The 19,933-nt window shown below is 45.6% G+C and overlaps 1 protein-coding gene across 4 annotated transcripts in view; it reads left to right on the top strand.

Annotated features, from left to right (window-relative positions):
• The first annotated feature begins 7,526 nt into the window (after window positions 1-7,526).
• The window catches only part of Prkar2a (protein kinase cAMP-dependent type II regulatory subunit alpha), a 74,661-nt gene continuing 62,254 nt past the window's right edge, over window positions 7,527-19,933 (top strand). The window contains exon 1 of one of the 4 annotated variants that reach the window (XM_006978298.4): window positions 7,527-7,980. In XM_006978298.4, the coding sequence (XP_006978360.1) occupies window positions 7,728-7,980 (253 nt within the window). In that variant the 5' untranslated portion in view covers window positions 7,527-7,727. Of the gene's footprint in view, window positions 7,981-18,153; window positions 18,398-19,933 lie in introns of those variants that run through there. The other 3 variants (XM_006978299.4, XM_015996999.2, XM_015997000.3) reach the window with 3 other exon arrangements.

Genomic DNA, 19,933 nt, shown 5'->3' on the forward strand with positions numbered 1-19,933 from the left:
CAGAGTTTCTCTGTGTAGCTTTGGAGCCTGTCCTAGAACTCTCGCTCTGTAGACCAGGCTGGCCTAAAACAGAGATCCGCCTGGCTCTGCCTCCCAAGTTCTGGGATTAAAGGTGTGCGCCACCACTGCCCAGCCTGTTTTTTATTTTTCTTTTTGAAACAGGATGTCTGTCATGTAGCCCAGGCTGGCATCAAACTCATTATGTAACTGAGGATAACCTTGAATTCCTGATCCTCCTAAATGCTGGGATTATAGGTATGTATCTCTTACCTGGCTAAAAATAACATTTTGTCTGTGTGTGTTCACAAATGCATTTGTGTGAATGAGCATTTTCATGTGTGTAGTATATGCACAAGAGTGTATGTGTGCAGGTCCAGGCTGCTGAGGCCAGAGGAGAAGCTGAGTGTTCTGCGTTGACACAGTCTTTCACTGAACTGGAGCTAGGCTGAGGGCCAACCCCAGCGATCTTCCTCTCTCCACCCTTCACATGGCTAGGGTTACACATACGCACATACATGATCACCTGAATTCAGATCCTCATGCTTGTTTGGTTTTTTTTTTTTTTTTTTTTTTTTTTTGGTTTTTCTAGACGGGTTTTCTGTGTAACAACCCTATGTTGTGAAACTAGCTCTATAGACTAGGCTGGCCTTGAACTCACAGAGATCCTCCTTCCTCTGTCCACTCAGATTAAAGGTGTATGACACCACTGCCCAGCCAGATCCTCATGCTTGTACGGCAAGTGCTATTACTTGCTGAGACATCTCTCCAGTCCTAAATGAGTTAGTTACCAAAAAAGAAAAAAGACAAAAATTGAGGGCATTTGCCTGAGAAGGTGAATTCAATTTTTTTTCTTTTTCTTTTTTGAGACAGGGTTTCTTTGTAAAAGTCCTGGCTGTCTTGGAACTCACTCTATAGACCAGGCTGGCCTCGAACTCAGAGATCTGCCAGCCTCTGCCTTTTGAGTGCTGGGATTAGAGACCTGTGCCACCACCACTTGGCTGGTTAATTCAATTTTAAACCTACCTCTCTTCTGCTGGAAGATCTTTAGTATATCATGACTAGGAGATGGCCTGGGTTTTTTTTTTTGTTTTTGTTTTTTGTTTGTTTTTAAGTAAAGTTATCAGCCAGGCTGTGATGGTTGATAACTTTATCCAAGCACTCAGGAAACAGAGGCCGGTGAATCTCTCTGTAAGTTCAAGGCCAACTTGGGCTACGCAGTGAGTTCCAGGACAGCCAGGGCAACACAGACAAACCCTGTTTCAAAACAAACAAAAAACAAAAGAAAGTAAAGTTACAGTGAATTTATTACGGTGATGGAGAGTACAGACTTTAGATTTTAAGTGCAGATTTGAGAGAGGAGAGACACTTTGAAAAAGGAGAGCGACAGCCAGGACATGGGTGCAGGCTTTTCTTCAAGTCACCCAGGAGCACTTCTTAGTACTCCCCAGGAAATGAGCCTGTCCGGAAACCTCATCCCTAGACTGAAAGTTCCCGTTGGAGTATTTGCAATTCAGCCAAAATGTCAGCCATTCTCATGGGATAGGATCATTTTCCTCTGGAGATACTTCCCATTTGAAAATGGAGTGTTTTGCTTCCTTGATATTCATGATGGGGGACATTATTTTATCCCTTTGCACTGTCATAGGATGTGAAGTCAAACAGGGAAGCCCCTGGAGGCATGTTTGTGAAAGGGACCGAGCAGATGGCAAGTGACACCCTCCCAGCCAGGGCTCGCTTTTATGATGTACTTGGAAATGCCACCTGTTCCTTATACATCTCTTCTTGACAGGAGTGTGGGGGAGGGGTGGGGGATTGGAATGATTTCTCTGTCACAGTCAAGTGGAAGCCAGACAGTGATTGATCAGGGACAGTGGCCTGGATCAGAAATTTAAAAAATGTTGTAATTAGGCTAAGGGTGAGGGACAGGGCAGGTGGCTGCAGCAGTGGCCATTCAGAAGCACATTAGCACTATTTCTGATACAAATATACCAAGCTGGCTTTGGAGATGTGTAAAAGTTAAAACCTTCCTTTTTAAAAAAAAGAAAAGGGGAAATGCTGTGGGATGTTAATGTATGTCCTGTGGGAGCCCTTCTTGGGTTCCTCGTGGCTCTACCCAGCAGGTTTGCATAGAGGATGATTAGGACCATGGGCCTGAGTGCAGGTGTCTGAGATGGTCTGCACTTGGCTGTACTGGGGGATGGTCTGTATGTCAAGTTGCTCTGATTGGTCAATAAATAAAACCTGACTGGTCGTGGCTAGGCAGGAAGTATAGGCGGGACTAACAGAGGAGAAATAAAAGAACAGGAAGGCAGAAGGAGACGCTGCCAGCCACTGCCAGGACAAGCAACATGTGAAGATGCTGGTAAGCCAGGAGCCACGTGGCAAGGTATAGATTTGTAGAAATGCGTTACTTTAAGATATAAGAACAGTTAACAAGAAGCCTGCCACAGCCATACAGTTTGTAAGCAATATAAGTCTCTGTGTTTACTTGGTTGGGTCTGAGCGGCTGTGGGACTGGCGGGTGACAGAGATTTGTCCTGACTGTGGGCAAGGCCGGAAAACTCTAGCTACAACAGCCTTTTGAGACTAGAAGCACAATCCACCCCAAACACATAGACTAGTTTCTTTCTTTTGAGTCCATCCCATTATGTAACCTAGGCTGATCTTAAACTTGCTATGTAGCCCAGCCAGCTCTTGGATGAGTGATCCTCATGCTTTGGCCTCCCGAGTGCTGGGACGACAGAACATGGACCACTGTACAAAGTTCTCTACCTTTTTGTCTTCTTCATATTCTCTCATGTCTACCTTCCCTTCCTTCTTTTCTTCTTTTATCAATTTTAGGGTGGTACAGGGCCCATCATTTCAGCTCTTCAGGAGGCTGAGGCAGGAGGATCACATGTTGAAGGCCAGTTGTGATACAAAGTGAATCCAAGGCCAACCTGGGTAACTTCATTTGTGAGACTATCTCAAAATAAAAGCATAAAAGGTCTGGGACTACATGTAGCTCAGGAGTGCGTAAGAAATATGTGAGGCCCTAGCTTCAATTTCCTGTTAAAAAAAAAAAAGCAATGCTAGTGATTAGATTACATGTCTGCCAGTGAACTATACCGCCCGCCACCTCTCCCCCATTCTCCCAAATCTGTCCTCATTGAACTCAATATTTAATTAGATTTTTTTTAAAACTTTCATTTTCAGATATAGAAAGCCCAGCCAGGATAAAGTGATCTACAAAGACCATTAGCAAGTTGGTGACAGAGTAGGGACCCTGTGTCTAGGTGGCCTGAAGAAACTCTGTGATGGTATCAGAAGTCCTGGGGCTAACTTGACCCAGACTGCTGGAGGCCTGTCTGTATTTCTGGGTCATGGCCCAAGTACCTGGCCTGTGAGTCAAGCCAAGAATGTCAAGTAGAGTCCTTGAAAAGGCCCCAGGGCCTGTGCTCCCCGAGGGCTCCCTTTTCTGTTTTCTCTGAGATGGTAAGTACTTCAAGGTCCTGAGCCTTCAGGCTTATGTATTGTAGTTCCCAGTGTTTTTCCTTGCCCTAAGGTATCTTGAAAGCAGACCAATGGTCTACTGCAGACACTGACACTTTGTTGGGACACAGTGTCCCAGCAAAGAAGGGGTTGGCTCACAGGTACAGAAACAGGTGGCCTGGGAATTAACTGCTCCCTGGAGCGTGGATGTTTGTTAAAATAGATCAGAACTCCTAGATCAAAGACTGTGGCCTCTTGGGGGAGGCATTATGTAGACTCAAGGACAGATGGGTACGGGCAAAGGAAAGTTCCCCTATATCACCTGCTAATCAGAGGCTCAGGAAGGCTTCTCAGGTAAAATAGACAGAGTTGGTAGTAAGTGAACGGAGAGGAATGGGTCAGTAAGGGACTCCATACAGATGTGCTCAGAAAACCAGCAGGTTCCAGTGAACAGGCAGGGACTGAGGGACTTACAGAAGCTGAGCTGGAGATACGTTGGGCCACTTGGTGTGTTCTCAGGTTTGCCCATGGCCCTTGGTGCAATCCTCAACACTGAAATAAACTGAGCGTGGTGACACGCCTGTAACCCTAACTCTGCAGTGGAGGAGGCAGGAGAATCACGAGTTTAAGGTCATGGGATGGCCTCTTAGGTGAGTGGGTTGTGTTTCCACTGGGGCTAAGTTCTCTTAGCAGGTAAAGGGTATGAGGGAAGCAAGCTGAGACCTAGGCCAAGGGCAAGACTTGAAGGAGTAGTAGCTTATCTCTCTTTGGGGATGGTGGTGGTTTTGAGTAGTAGACCTATTGAGAGTATCGGAAACTCACTGTTTTACTAGAAACAGCAGCTGGCACCCTGCCTAAGTTTGCCTTCACCAGACCCTCCCCGCTGTTGGGTTAAGAGCCTTGGCAGTGGCAAACACCTCTGAGAATTAGCTTCACTGTATTCATGTCTGGATCTGTGGCTGGTGGCATGGTCTGTGCAGGGTGTTCATTATCTGAGGGGTTATGAGGAAGACAGCATGGGACGAGAGGACCTCAGCCACTGAACTGCTCTTCTGAAGGCCTCTGCCTAGGCTTTTCCCACCCACTGTTGCCATTTGCTCTTAGCAGCTGTTTGCCAGTATTGGCTGTGGTGGGTTTGGTTGCCATGGTAACAGTCAGTGGTATAGCTGGACAGGCTTGAAGGCAGGCAGGATGGACTCAGGACAAAGGTTGAAGATGCAGGGCTCAGGTCCTTGATGTTCTCTTTTGTTACAAGGCCTTTTAGTTAGCTTAAATGGGCGTTCATGACAGCCCTCGCTGCTGTACTTGCTGTTAAAGGGTAAGGAAGAGATAGCCCCGTCCCTTTGGGGACCCAGTGGGGAGGGAGGTAGTCAAGTTGGACCTCAAGCTGTCTAACTTCACTGTGAGTCTGATACATGGAGGCAGATGAGGAGCGGCTGTAGGGTGTCCATCTTCTGTTTACTTCAGCCCTTGGAGGGTTTTGTTGGGTTTGGGTATTGAATGCAGGGCCTGGTTCTAAGTACAGCCTCTCATTGAGTTACATCCTAGCCCCCTCTTTACAACAACTGTTTTTAGATTCATGTGTGTACTGTGTGTGTCTGCAGAGGTCTGTGGCCTCTGGATCCCCTGGAACTGGAGTTAGGAACAGTTGTGAGTCACCATGTGGGTACTGGGAACCCAACCCAGATCCTCTACAAGAGCAACAAGGGGTCTTAACCACTGAGCCATCTCTCCAGTCCCAGCCTGCTCTTCCCCCCCCCTTTCCTTCCTTCTTTCTTTCTTTTTTTTAGGATAAAGATCCCTCTGTGTTGCCCAGGCCGGCCTCACGCTCCTGTGCACAGAAGCGATTCTCCTGAGTGACGGGGACCGAGGGTTGTGGGCCACCACACCAGGTTAGGGTCCTCTGAGTGCTCTTTGCCAATTGTTGGTGAATGCCTGAGCAGTGCTTGTCTGTGAACAAGCCGGGAAGGCCAGAGGCCAGCAGGTGTCAGTGCAACAGGAGACCCTGTCCACACCCAGCTCTGTCAACAGCCTCTCTCCTCTCTTTTGTAATTGGGGTCAGAGTCCTAACTCCTCATAGGCCTGTGCCCCATTTAAAACATGTAAGACCTGATAATGTGAGAGAACCGGGACTTGGAGTTGGGAAATTTTCTTTCCCAAAGGTTGGCTTGAAGAGAGGCAATTCCCTAGGTATGATGGCGCAGTGGGGGTCACACCCGGGGTTTCTGGGTATTAACGGCAAGGTCTGATCTTGGAAAACTTGTCAGGGTCCGTCTGTCCAAGAGCAGAAAAGATTTATCTCCACTGCTGGTCTTTTGTTTTTTCTTTGTTTGTTTGTTTGGTTGGTTTTTTTTGTTTTTGTTTTTTTCTGAGATGGTCTCATGTAATCCAGGCTAGCTTGAACTCACCATGTAGCAGAGGCTGGCACTGACCTCTGATCTTGCTACCTCCATCTCCCAAGTGCTGGGATTACAAGCATTTACCTACCACCATGCCTGACTCCAGACTGCTTGTTTTTAATGAGACCTTCATGTCTGTGGTTAGAAGCATGGTTTTGAAGGACAGGATACCTGTTATGAGACTGTGAAGTCAGGAGAGCAGTTTCTGCTCATTCATTCATTCTTTCATTCAGTCTTCACAAGTATGCAGTAAGCACCCAGCCAACACATTGGACACTGCGGAGTCCCCACCATTTAACATCCAAGACTTCCCTGTGGGGCTAAGGACATAGGTCAGGGATGCACAGCAGTTTGTGATCACGGGTCTAACTAGCCTAGGGCCTGGGCTGGCCCTACACTGAGCAGTACTTCAGGGAGGTGCTCCACTGTCAGTATAGGCAGCTCAGTTCACGGCAGCACTGAGGTCTTGGGTTTGTGCCAGGTCTGTGTGGGCGGAGCTAGTGAAGATCTTAATTAATACTGGGTAATTACCAGGTGGTGCTTAACCGTCTCTAATACCCTTCAGGTTTCTACATCTACAGCTAATCAGTTGCTGGCTGCTTCTAGCAGGGAGAGGGAAGACTTGATTCTCACTGGGTCTTTGGCGAGCCCGGAGGTTGTGGCTGGATATCCCAGGAAGGATATCTCCTTTTGTTCTGTTTACGGTTGGTGACAGGAGGAAGCAAGTTGGGTAATAGCCTGGCCTTTCCAATTCACCTCTGCCCTCTTCCCAGACACACAACAGTGCCTGCAGTCTGCTCGGCTTCATCAAATCATGTGACCCAGGGCCAGGCTTGCGAGTGGGGAGCAAAGAGGAAGAAAGAGGTGCAGTCTAGACCTGAAGAACAGGTGGAAGCGTCCAAAAGAGGAACGGGGCCAAAGGTCTGTTCTGCTCCAGGCCTTATTCCCTTCTCAATGGCCGTCCACACGTGCCTGAGCTCTCTCTCTCTCTCAGGGTTACTTCTCTGCCCGAGGCTTCCAAATGACTATCTCACTGAAACTTTTACTTCCTACAAAGCCTTCCCCTGGACATCTCATGACCTCACACTAGACTCCCTAGGGCCTTGTATTCAGTTGCACACTGTTCCACCTGTCAGTCAAGGTGCTACCGACTCGGCCAGGTCTTTGTTCTTGCAGTACTGTGTTATTAGACGACTTTCCTCCAGATCTTCCTCTGGGCGAGTCAGTTCAGCATTAATGTCATTCCTTAGAGTGAACCCCTCTGGTCGTCCATTAGAGCAGAAATCAAGGTGAGGTGGTCCTGTGTCACACCGGTGTCCCTAGCGCTCAGTTGAGAGGCGCTCAGCGTGTTCTGAAAGCCTAAGGGAAAGGTCTTTGTGACCAGGCAAGACGCACGAACCAGCCCGCCTCGCAGCTGGGCCACTCTTTCCTCATGTCCGGGGCCTCCCGCACCTTGACCATGGACTGCTCCAAGAGCGGGCAGCTCGGCGGCGCACGCGCACTGTGGGCCAGCTCTCGGCGGGGACGCGCACGCCCGCGGCCGCGTGCGTCACAACCCGGGCGCCTGCCGCGCCCGTCCAGCTCGCCAGCCCGTCGGTCCCCGCGGCGGCGGCGGCGGCGGCGGCGGCGGCTGCGGCCGGGTGACAGCAGCGGCGGCGCCAGGCTGGCGTGGTAGCGGAAGGGTCGCGCGGCCCGCACAACAAACGCAGACCCGGCCGCAGCAAGGCGCGACGCGAGGAAGGCCGAGGCGGGCCGCGCGGGAGACCGCGGGCGCCGAGTGACAGGCCGGCGGGAGGGAGTGCGCAGGTTACGGCCGCCGGCGGCCCCGACCCGCCGGTGCCCTCGGCCGTCGCCGGCATGAGCCACATCCAGATCCCGCCGGGGCTCACGGAGCTGCTGCAGGGCTACACTGTGGAGGTGCTGCGGCAGCAGCCGCCCGACCTCGTCGACTTCGCGGTGGAGTACTTCACACGCCTGCGCGAGGCCCGCGCCCAGGATTCAGACACGCTCATCGCCACCCCGACGACCTTTCACACGCGAGAGTCCAGCGCGGTGGCCGTCGAGGAGGACGAGGAGAGCGACTCCGACTCGGACGAACTGGACCTGGCAGGTAGGCGGGCGGGGCAAGGCCGAGGTGCTTGGTGGGCACCGAGCGGAGGGTCCAGGGAGGGACCCGAGGGCCGCCCAGCCGTGCTGAGGGCCCGGTGCCCCGCCTCGCCCCGGGCCGAGACCCGAGAGCTCTCCAGCCGAGCTGCTTGGGTTTCCCGGCGTGTGCCGATTCCAAATTGAGCTCCGCGGTTCTCTGAGCCGGAGCGTTCACAGAGAGTGATTTGTCAGATTCAGCCTTGAATGAAGCGTGCGCGTTCTTTGGTCCGCGTGGTGGCGCGGAGCTTGAGTCGGTCCCGCCAGAAGCTGCCTTGCCTTTTGCTTTAGACCTCATAGCCTGCTTCCTTTCCGAAGGCGAGAGCATCCGCACTCGGCAATTCGTCCTGAATAAGCAGGATGATAACTTTATTTGCAAAGATTTCGGTTTTGGAAGAGTTACTGCTGAAAACTATTTTTTTTTGAGTACTAGGTCAGTAGCCTTGAGTGAACAGGAACTCAGTAAGGTTCAGGCTGCCTCGAACTTGTGACGATCTTCCTGCCTCTGCCTCAATGAAAATCTTTCAAGCAAATACGAGAGGAAAAATGAACTGAACCCCTCTCTGAATGCTGTCACTCTCACTCAACAGTTGACCCCCCATGCTGACCTGTCACATTCAACAGTTAACCCCCCATGCTGTCCTGTCACTTACATTCAACAGTTGACCCCCCATGCTGTCCTGTCACTTACATCCAACAGTTGACCCCCCCATGCTGACCTGTCACTCTCACTCAACAGTTGACCCCCCATGCTGACCTGTCACATTCAACAGTTGACCCCCCCATGCTGACCTGTCACATTCAACAGTTGACCCCCATGCTGTCCTGTCACATTCAACAGTTGACCCCCATGCTGTCCTGTCACTTACATTCAACAGTTGACCCCCATGCTGTCCTGTCACATTCAACAGTTGACCCCCATGCTGTCCTGTCACTTACATTCAACAGTTGACCCCCCCATGCTGACCTGTCACTTACATTCAACAGTTGACCCCCCCCATGCTGACCTGTCACATTCAACAGTTGACCCCCCATGCTGTCCTGTCTCATTCAACAGTTGACCCCCCATGCTGTCCTGTCACATTCAACAGTTGACCCCCATGCTGTCCTGTCACTTACATTCAACAGTTGAACCTCTCTCCCAATGCTGTTACATTCAACAGTTGTCAATATTTTTCACCTTTCCCCCTCTCGCTTTCCGTTAGGTCATTTCATACCTGATCGGTTAATTGTGCATTTCTTTTTCTTAAAATGTAATTGCTTAAAAATTTAGAAATTTAAACTTTAAAATTTCTGTATAGGTTGAAACAACTGAATAAAATTGGTGAGCATCATCAATACCTTGATTGGTGTGTTGGTTGCAGGAAAGTGTACAAATAGCATTCTGTTCATTTGATTTAAGTAAGGATGTCAAAGAGCAATTTCATTTCCTTGGTTGCTTCTACTTATGCTTTGTTAACTTAATAGAGTTAGCGTGCTTTTTAATTTTTTTTTTTTTTTTTTTTGGTTTTTCAAGACAGGTGCTTTTTAATTTTTAAAAATTTATTTTAATTAATTACTTTTTTTTTTTTTGAAACAAGGGCTCAGTATGTAGACTTAGATGGCTGCAACTAACTATGTAGACCAAGTTGGCCTTGACCTCATGAAATCTGCCTGCCTCTGTCTCTTGAGTGGTGCTGGGATTAAAAATATGCATCCCAGTGCCCAGCACCTGCAGGTTTGTTTTTGATTATGTGTTAGTGTGTGTATTTGCTGTATTTGGGTTCTCTCAGAGGTCAGAAGAGTTCATCAGATCCTCTGGAGCTGGAGTTACAGTTGTGAGCTCTCTGATGTGGTTACAGAAGATGCACTCAGGTCTTTGCAAGAGGAGCAAGCATTCTTGACTGCCAAGGCAGTTCCTAACCACTTGGCCTTCTTTTGAACAAAACAAACATGTTGAGAGACTGTTTTGAGCTTTGTATTATTAGATCACATTAGAAAATACAGACTAGGGCTGGAGAGATGGCTCAGAGGTTAAGAGCACTGGCTGTTCTACCAGAGGTCTTGAGTTCAATTCCCAGCAACCACATGGTGGCTCACAACCATCTATAATGAGATCTGGTGCCCTCTTCTGGCCTGCAGACATACATGCAGACAGAACACTATATGTAATAGCTAAATAAATCATAAAAATAAATAAATAAATAAATAAATAAATAAATAAATAAATAAATAAAAATAAAACTATTATTTGAAAAAAAGAAAAGAAAAGAAAATACAGACTAGCTGGGCGGTGGTGATGCACACACCTTTAATTCCAGCACTGGAGAGGCAGAGGTAGATTGGTCTCTGTGAGTTCGAGGCTAGCCTGGTCTACAGAGCAAGTTCCAGGATAGTCAGGGCTACACAGAGAAACCCTGTCTCAAAAACAAAACAAAACAAAACAAAACCCCAAACAAAGAAACAAACAAAAAGAAAGAAAGAAAATACAGACTAGTTTTGAGTGGTCTAACCAGATGTTCAAGTAACAGCTGGCAGGGTCATTTTTGTAGGAGCTATAAACTTCACAGTGCATTGCTATTCTGTGTTTTCCTTGATCAACTTAGTGCATATAATATGCCTTCTGAAGAAATTAGAAATTATTCTCCAAATCCACAGGTTTGCTCTGTGGTTGGTAAAGTCAAACCTGTTTAAGTTGTCTTAGAAATGAAGACAATGATAACCATCTTCTGGAGATAATTTTTGTTTTGTTTTGTTTTTTGAGACAGGGTTTCTGTGTTGTTCTGGCTATCCAGGAACTCACTCTTAGACTAGGCTGACCTTGAACTCCATAGAGATCCACTTGCCTCTACCTCCCATGCACCATGCCCGGTTTACTAGGATGGTTATTAATGAAAAATAGAACACCATAAAAACAAAAACAAGGGGGCTGGAGAGATGGCTCAGAGGTTAAGAACACTGGCTGTTCTTCCAGAGGTCCTGAGTTCAATTCCCAGCATCCACATGGTGGCTCAAAACCATCTGTAATGAGTTCTGGCTCCCTCTTCTGGCTGCAGGGACACATGCAGACAGAACACTGTATACAAAATAAATAAACAAACAAATCTTAAAAAAAAAACAACAAAGGCACTGAAAAAGTTGAAACCCCAAATGGGACTGTGAAATGTCTAGCCTGAATAGAAGTCATTTTAGTAGGTCCTCAGCAAGTTAAACATAGAATTACTCTAGCGTGGATATGTAACCAAAAGATCTGAAAGTGGTGGCCACATGCTTGTATAACTGTTCATTGTAGTGTTATTCACAGTAGTGAAAAGGCAAATGGCTGAAGTGTCCACAAATAAAACAGTATGTATACAAATTCACACACAATGGAATATTATTTAATCTTAAAAGGAAATGGAATTCTGATGCAGGCTACCAAGATGGATGATGTTACAATGTTGAAAACAGACTAAATGAAGGTGGACATAGTGACTCATTCCTGTCTCAAAAAATCAAAGTAAAAAAACATGCTGATTGAAGTGAGCCATATATAGAAGGACAAATATAGGATTTCACTTATAGAAGGTACCTAGAATGTACATATTTGCATGTATGTGTATGCTCATATGTGTGCCCATCCCCTGGAGCTGCAGTTACATACAAGTGGTTGTGAGCAACATGTGGGTTCTGGGAATTGACCTCTTCCTCTGGAAGAGCAGCCAGTGGCCTTATGCACTGAGCCATAGCCCTCCCTTCAGAGTACTGTAATAATGGGTGCAGGACTTCTGCTTGGAATAATAAAGTTCTGCAGTAATAAAGTATGTCGCCTAGATTGTTTGCAAACTCCTGAGTTCAAGTGACCCTCCCTCCTTAGCCTTCTCTGACTGTCGAGGTGGGTGGCCTTCTGTTTCTGGTTACCGTTACACTATTTGGATTGCCACATTATATCATCAGTTCTGGTCACTTAGGTGTTTCTACTTTGAAGTAGCGTGAATGTGCCGCTCTAACTCTGGTACATGTTTACCCTTGTGGCTGTATATTTTCAGTTCTCGTGAGAATATAACCAGAAATACCAGACCCTTCCTCCCTTTCTGACAGGGTTTGGCAGCTGAGCTCAGGCCTGACCTTCCTGTCCTCCTGTCTCAGCCTCTCCAGTGCTGAGATTGAAGACTTGTACCACCACTCTAGACCCAGGCTCCTTTTTTCTTTTTCTTTCTTTAAGTAGCTCGAACGTAGATTATAGGAAATAGACTTATTAAGGAAAAACGAACAAGAACTACTTTGAGTGAGAAAGGCCTCAAGGGAGAAATACCGCCCAACTTTTTTTCCCCTGAGCTGGGTCTCACTGTGTAACCTTGGCTGGCCTGGATCATGCTATGTAGACTAGGCTGTCCTTGAACTCACTGAGATATGCCCACCCCCACCCTCATAGTGGAAAAGACTAGTTTCTTTCTTTTTTTTTTCCTTCAAGACAGGGTTTCTCTGTGTAGCTTTGCGCCTTTCCTGAAACTCACTTGGTAGACCAGGCTGGCCTCGAACTCACAGAGATCCACCTGCCTCTGCCTCCTGAGTGCTGGGATTAAAGGCGTGGACCACCACCGCCCCGGCAAGGAACAGACTAGTTTCTAAAGTGTTTACCATTTTACATTCCAACCCCAAGTGTGTTGAGGGTTCTAATTCCTCCATATCCATCATGGTTCTGATTTGCATTTCCCTAATAATGGCTAATAATGCTTGCTGAGTACCTTCGTGTATACTGTTGGTGATTTATGTAGGTCTGGAGGATTATCTTCAGATACTCTATTTAAAAAAATATTTTAATTTTTGGGTTAAAAGCCAGGTATCAGCCTGGCCTACAGAGTGAGTTCCACCACAGCCAGGGCTATGTAGAGACTGTCTAAAAAGAACAACAAATTAAATTTTAAAAAAATTAAATTTGGGGGTACTAGGAATTGTTTATATACAGTGGTTACAATCCTCTATCAGATGTATGATTCAGTGGGGTATCTCCCCTTTAATGGTAGGGCTTAAACTCCAAACATTATACCTGCCAACACAGACTATATCACTACTATATCCCCAGCTCCTGATACTGTGGGGTCAGAGGATACCTTGTGTAAGTAGGTTCTCTCTTTCTATCTTGTGGGTACCAGGGATCAAACTCAGATTGTCAGGCTTGGCAGCAAGTGAGTTTACCCACTGAATGAGCATTCTGATAGCTCTTATTCCATTTATTTGTTTGTTTGTTTTATTTTTAAATGACTTATTTATTTTTATTTTATGTGCATTGGTGTTTTGCCTGCACATCTCTCTGTGTGAAGATGTCAAATCCCCTGGAATGTGAGTTACAGACAGTTGTGAGCTATCATGTGGGTGCTGGGAATTGAACTTGGGTCCTCTGGAAGAGTAGCCAGTGCTCTTAACCACTAAGCCATCTCTCCACCCCCATTCCTTTATTTTTAATGTGTGTGTGTATGTGCTCACATGTGTGTGTTCATGTGTATGCTATGGCTGACCTGTGGAGGTCAGTGGACAACTTTTTGGAGTCAGTTCTTTCTTCCCACCATATGGATCTAATGGGTTGAACCCGGGTCTTCATGCTTGGTCGCAAGTGCAGAGAAGCCAACAGTGGTGATGAACACTCGTTATCCCAGCTCTCAAGACAAGATTGTGAGTTTATAGTCAACTTGGCTAACCCGGCTCCTTTTTTATATAAAAAAACTCTCTTTTTTTATGTATGTATGTATATATACATACATATATATATATTTGTGCATATAAATATATATGTATATATATACATATATATATATTAGTAATTCAAGCAATTGGATATCCTTTTGCAAAAACATCTCACCTTACATGAAAAATAGCTCAAAATATGCTAATATGCAATATCTGAAACTATAACTCTTAGGAAAAATAGAAGGGCTAGTCAACCCCCTCCCCCATATTGTTTTGTTTTTGAGAGAGGGTCTCATATAAGTCCTGGCTGGCCTTCAGTTTACTGTGTAGCCAAAGATGACCTTGAAGTTGGGATCCTTCTGCCCCTACTTCCTGAGTGCTTAGATTACAGGTGTGAGCCACTACACCTGGTTTTCCACTCTTTTGTTAGTCTTGTGGGTTCTTTGGGGGCAGATTATTGAGGCTTCAGGTTTGTTGACTTCATGAGCATTAATAACTATGTGATTTGTCTTCCTGTTTCCAGACCAAGTGTTCAATGCTTAGTGTCACTGCTTATAAAACAGAAATATTGCCTACTTGGCAATATGCCAGGGTTCTTGTGTTTAGAATGATTCTGAGTTTGGTTACCTTCAGTGCACACCAGATTTTAAAATTGGCTTGTAGGCTGGATGTGGTGATGTACACTTGTAATCACAGCCCTTGGGAGGCAGAAGCAAAGGGTTTTTATAAATTTGAGGGCAGTCAGGTCTACATAGCAAGTTCTAAGGCCATCTGAGGTTGCATAATAAGACCCTGTTCCAAAAGAGAGAGAGAGGAGATGGAATGTAGTAGAACTAATGAACAGTACTTGTCTTTTCTTAAAGATTTATTTTTATTATTTTTAATTATGTCCCTGTATGTGTGTGTGATTATATGCATATGAGTGCAGGTGCCCACCGAGGCCAGAGGCATTGGATCTCCCTGGAGCTGGAGTTGTAGTTGCTTGTGAGTCCCCTAATGTCGGTGGGTGCTAGGAACTGAACTCCTCCTACAAGAGCAGAGCATGCTCTTTACTGCTGTGCATCTCTCCAGCTTGGTCTTGGCTATCTTTGTAAAGATCTGTCATTATGTTGTCCAGGCTGGCTGAAAGAAGGCTCCAGAGCTTCCTGCATCATCCTGCTTAGCTGAGCCTCCAACTTCCAGTTTTCTTAATGATATTCTCTCTCTCTCTCTCTCTCTCTCTCTCTCTCTCTCTCTCTCTCTCTCTCTCTCTCTCTCTCTGTGTGTGTGTGTGTGTGTGTGTGTGTGTGTGTGTGTACATGTGGAAGACAGAGATCAACCTCTTGTCATTCCTTAGGAGCTGTCCACTATGGGTTTTTTGTTTGTTTTGTTTTTTAAACAAGGCTTCTTACTAGCCTAGAGCTCACATATATGGTAGTCTGTGAGGCCAGCAAGCTCCAGAGATCCGTCTGTCCCTGTCTTTTCAATGCTACAGCTACAAGTGCCTAACACCAGGCCTGACTTTTCTACATAGGTTCTGGTGAGTGAATGCAGGTCCTCATGCTGTACAGCAACGACAGCAAGTGTTTTATCCAAGGAGCTCGAGGATCTCATCTAGTCGTTAAACTTACTAGGTAGGTGAGGAGGACCTTGAACTCCTGACCTTCCTGCCTCGACCTCCCCAAAGCCTAGAATATGGGTGTATTCTAGTATTCCTGGTTATACAGTGTTGGGGGCATCCAGCGCTAGGTGTCATTCATGCTAGGCAAGCCCTCCACCACTGAGCTGCATTCTCAGCCCTTCTTAACGTTTTGCACTCTCTCTTTCTCTCAGGAGGTATGTTCACAGACACACACTCTTATTTTTCTTTCAAAGAGAATTCTTGAAGCTTTTGAAATTCAGAATTTTCTTCATGGTTATAGATGTGTTCAATGTTCTTGAGCCCTTGGATCCTATCTGAGTTATAAAGATTACTCAGATCAAGGGCTTGTCCCCAGAAAAATCATCTATGAGAGTTGATTTTTTTAAGACAGCCATAACGTCCCACCACCATTACCACACTCTCTTCTTCCTTGTTGTCTTGTTTGTTTGTTTGTTTGTTTGTTTGTTTAGTATCTATCTTTATCTAGTTCAGGCTGCCCTGGAATGAGCTCAGTATGTAACTCAGGCTGGCCTCCATCTCATGACCACAATGCTTCAGCTAGCATGCTGGAATAACAAGTGTGTGCTACCAAGTCTAGGTTAGTTCATCTAATTCTGGGTAGAACAAAGGAATTGAAGTCAGTAATGAGTCAGTTATTGACAACCCAATAAGAACTCTAAACATAAATTTTTCTGGTTCTTCCTTGGTGATGAACACATTGTTGTGCCAGGAGGGTGATGTGCCCGATTCTGTGCAGAAAGGGTAGAGAAGCTTGTGTTGGAGACCTTCCCAGTTCTAGTGAGTGTCCCTTCATTTGGCTAGTCTTGACTTGGGTCCTTTATTAAAAGAAAGCGAAACATCCTAATTATAAAGTTAGCACTATTTTTAGTTCTTTGTGACTATCAGTCCTTGAGGGATCCAGGAAACCCCTGAGTTTCTATCTAGCTGAAACAAATTTTCAGTGGCCTGGTGACCACCATGGTACAAAGCTACTTAAGGGAGGAAGGGTCTGTTAGCTCACAGTCTGAGGGTACAGACATCATCATGGTGAAGACAGGGGTCCCACTGTCCACAGTCAGCAGGAATAGAAGATGCTGGTGCTCCTTTGGCTTCCTCCTTTTTCTTTCTTGAGTCCCTTTGGAGCCCCAGTCTGTTGACTCTCCCACCTCTGTTTAGAGTAAGTCTCCTCTCCTTAGTTAAACCCCTCTGCAGTTGTCTTCCAGGTCATTCCAGTCAGGTTGACAGTGAAGTTCACCATCATGATACCTTTGAGTTTGATGCTAACACTGGTTAGGTAGCCTTGGATTGTATTGACGTATACTGGGGTTGTTTTCAGTGCTGGGTATTGAACTCAGGGCCTCAAGTGTGCCAGCCAGTGCCATACCACCAAATTATATTCCCAGCCCTCAGTTTGTGTGTATGTTCTATAATGGTTAATGTATATGAGTGTTTAGCCTGCTTACATGTCTTTGTACAACATTCATGCAGTGCCCAAGGAGGCCAAAAGGGCATCAGAACCTCTGGAACTGAAGTTATAGAAGGTTGTGAGCTGCCATATGGGTGTTGGGAATCAAATCTGTGTCTTCTGCAAGAGCAAGTGCTCTTAACTGCTGAGCCATCTCTCCAATCCCTGTAATAATTAGGGATTGTTAAATTGGAGTCCAGATGTGAGCTAAGAGGATAGATACCAGAGAACAGTATTCATACCCTTTGGTCCATTCTAGTCAGTACATGAATTCATTCCTTCGTTCGTTCGTTCGTTCGTTCGTTCATGGGAGAGGGGTTGTTGGTTTTGTTTTGTTCTGAAACCTGAGTCTCATGTATCCTAGGCTAGCACTGAATTCTTGATCTTCCTGCTTCTGCCTCCCAAACACTGGGATTATAGGCATGCGCTACTACACACAGCTGTTTGTTTGTTTGTTTGGGGTATGTGTGTGCATTTTCTTTTTTGAGACAAGGATTCACTAATAATTTAGCAAAACAAAGCCCCAGTTATTACCAATAGCTCTGGCCATCCTGAAACTTTCTATGTAGACCAGGTTAGCCCCTAATTCACAGAGATTCATCTGCTTCTGCCTCCTGAGAGCTGGCATTAAAAGTGCATGCCACCATGTATCTGTTCAGGGTTTTAATATTTTTTAAATACCTGCTGAACCATCTTACTAGCTCTCCACTTTTTCTTTTTTAAAATTACATGGGCAATGTTGTGTCTGGTCAACATCAAATGGAGGTGATATGGGGCAAAATACCAGTCTCTGACAATACCTCCCTCTTCCGTTAGTGGAGTGTTAAGTCAGTTCTTTTTATATTCCACTAGGCTATTTTGTTCAACTAAAAAAATTCTTTTGTTATTGTTGTTTTTTGAGACAGGGTTTCTCTTTGTAGCTTTGGATCCTGTCCTGGAATTTGCTGTGTAGACCAAACTGGCCTCGAACTCACAGAGATCCGCCTGCCTCTGCTTCCCGAGTGCTGGGGTTAAAGGCATGCTCCACCACCTGGCTAAAAAATCTTTATATACCATGTTCACTTGTCATTTATCATCATAAGAGGAAGAAAATTTTGTGCCTTTTTTTTTTTTTTTGGACATAGCTGTTACATGTAGGGCAATTTGTTCCTGAGTTGGGGTAAATTTCTCTGAAAATGAGCCCTAGTTTTCTCTTCCAGTCAAACCTCTTTACATAAACTTGTTTAAAATTTTTTAAAAAGTAGTGTTTTGTTTTTTGACTTTAAGTTTTTTATTTAAGCTACTCCTCCCACAAGGAAAAGGATACAAAGTAGTTATGATGGTCATCATTTGATACAAAACAAACAAAAACCACGAGTGCCCCATACACTTTTCCAGCCCACATGCAGAGTAACGGTACAAACCAGTGCTGTGGCCCTGTTGCCTAGGTGATGGTCCAGGTTCCCTGGTTTGTCCTCATATCCGGTTAGAAACGGATTTTCCTGAGGGTTATCGGAGAGGGAATGATTATCATCTCCCCAGAGAAAGGGCTTGGTCCTGATGTGGAGATGGGTGTTGGCGATGAACTCGGATCTTTCAAACCCTCCATGGTGGTGCAACTTCAGGAAAACGTTGAGCGCACTCACTCCCACCCCGCTGGGCACCGTGATGGAGGTGAGGACCCTGAACAGGCAAGCTGAGGTCCGGCTGTGGACGCCATTCCACGTGGACCACTCCACCCTGGGCGGAACCGGCCTAACAGCCCAGAAACCTGGGACGCAAGTTCTGCCACCGCATCTTGGACATAGGCCTTTGCTGTTACTGTTTTTGTTTTGTTTTCAAACAGGGTCTCCTGCGGCCCATTTACAAACTTGAAGAGTACAGTGTTTTTATAGACTGAGGGTTAGCTTGCCCACCTAAAACTGTGGGTTCCATGCCCTGCATCCCGCCTCACCAAAAAAGTCTCCAAAAAGCCCAAAGCCCCAGTTATTACCATCCTCACTTCTTCAAGTGTGCTTGAGTAGGAAAGAATCAGTAAAAGACTTGATGAGGAGGGCAGTGAACGGCACGCATTTTTAAGTCGCATGATAGCAATCTCAGAGTCATAATTTTAACAGTGGGATTAAAAAACAGTTTAAACCAGTGGTGGTGGCTGACCCTTTAATCCCAGTACTTGGGAGGCAGAGGCAGGCAGATCTCTGTGAGTCTGAGGCCAGCCTGTCTACAGAATGAGTTCCAGGATAGCCAAGGTTACACAGAGAAAAATGTCTTGAAAAAACAAAATCACAAACAATCAAAAACCCACAGGCCTGAAAAAGCAATACTTTACTGATTTCCCCAGGTCCACCGTGTTTTCTGTTTTTTGGAGATAGAGTTTTAAAATTATGTAGCCCTGGCTGGTCTGGAAGTGGCTATGTAGGCCAGTCTGACCTCAAGCTGCTCCTGCCCTACCTTTCAAGTGCTGGGATTACAGATACTCTATGACGAAAAGACAAGGATTATTTTTATATTTAATGTTAAAATTGTATAAGATATTTAAATGGTTCTGAAGTCAAATCTACAGAGCAAGATATATTCACAGAAGACTGGCTACTTCTACCTTACAGCTTTCATTTCTTACCTTTCTAATGGATAGTAGTGGTTTTCAGTTTTTGGACCTTTTAAAAAAAAAAGTCAGCTGGGTGATAGTGGCGCACACCTTTAATCCTAGCACTTGGGAGGCAGAAGCAGGCAGATCTCTGTGAGTTTGAGGCCAGCCTGGTCTACAGAGTGAGTTCCAGGACAACCAGGGTTACACAGAGAAACCCTGTCTTGAAAAAAAACAAAAACAAAAAAAACCCAAAACAAACAAAAAACAGACATGATGGTACATGCCTAATCTCAGCAGGTATATCTCTGTGGGGTTGAAAGTCAGCCTGGTGTACATAGGGAGTTCTAGGACAGCCAGAGCTACATAGAGAGATCCTGTTTGAAAACTCCACAACAACAACAAAGGAATTGGTCTTCTTATCCAGGCATGGTTTAAAGGGGAAATTGGAAAAAGGATAAACTCAAGTATCAGTGTATTTTACAGGTTCCTAGTTGATTGTGACTGTCATGGGCAGAGAAAGTTAAGAACTACTGACATGTAACTTGTTGTTGTAGTTTTAACAGTATATTTTTCCCCTTAAAAAGCAGAAAAGATGATAGATAATCTATTTGGTTTTTAAA

The sequence above is a fragment of the Peromyscus maniculatus genome, chromosome 7 (genome assembly GCF_049852395.1).
Source record: "Peromyscus maniculatus bairdii isolate BWxNUB_F1_BW_parent chromosome 7, HU_Pman_BW_mat_3.1, whole genome shotgun sequence".
Lineage (NCBI taxonomy): Eukaryota > Metazoa > Chordata > Mammalia > Rodentia > Cricetidae > Peromyscus > Peromyscus maniculatus.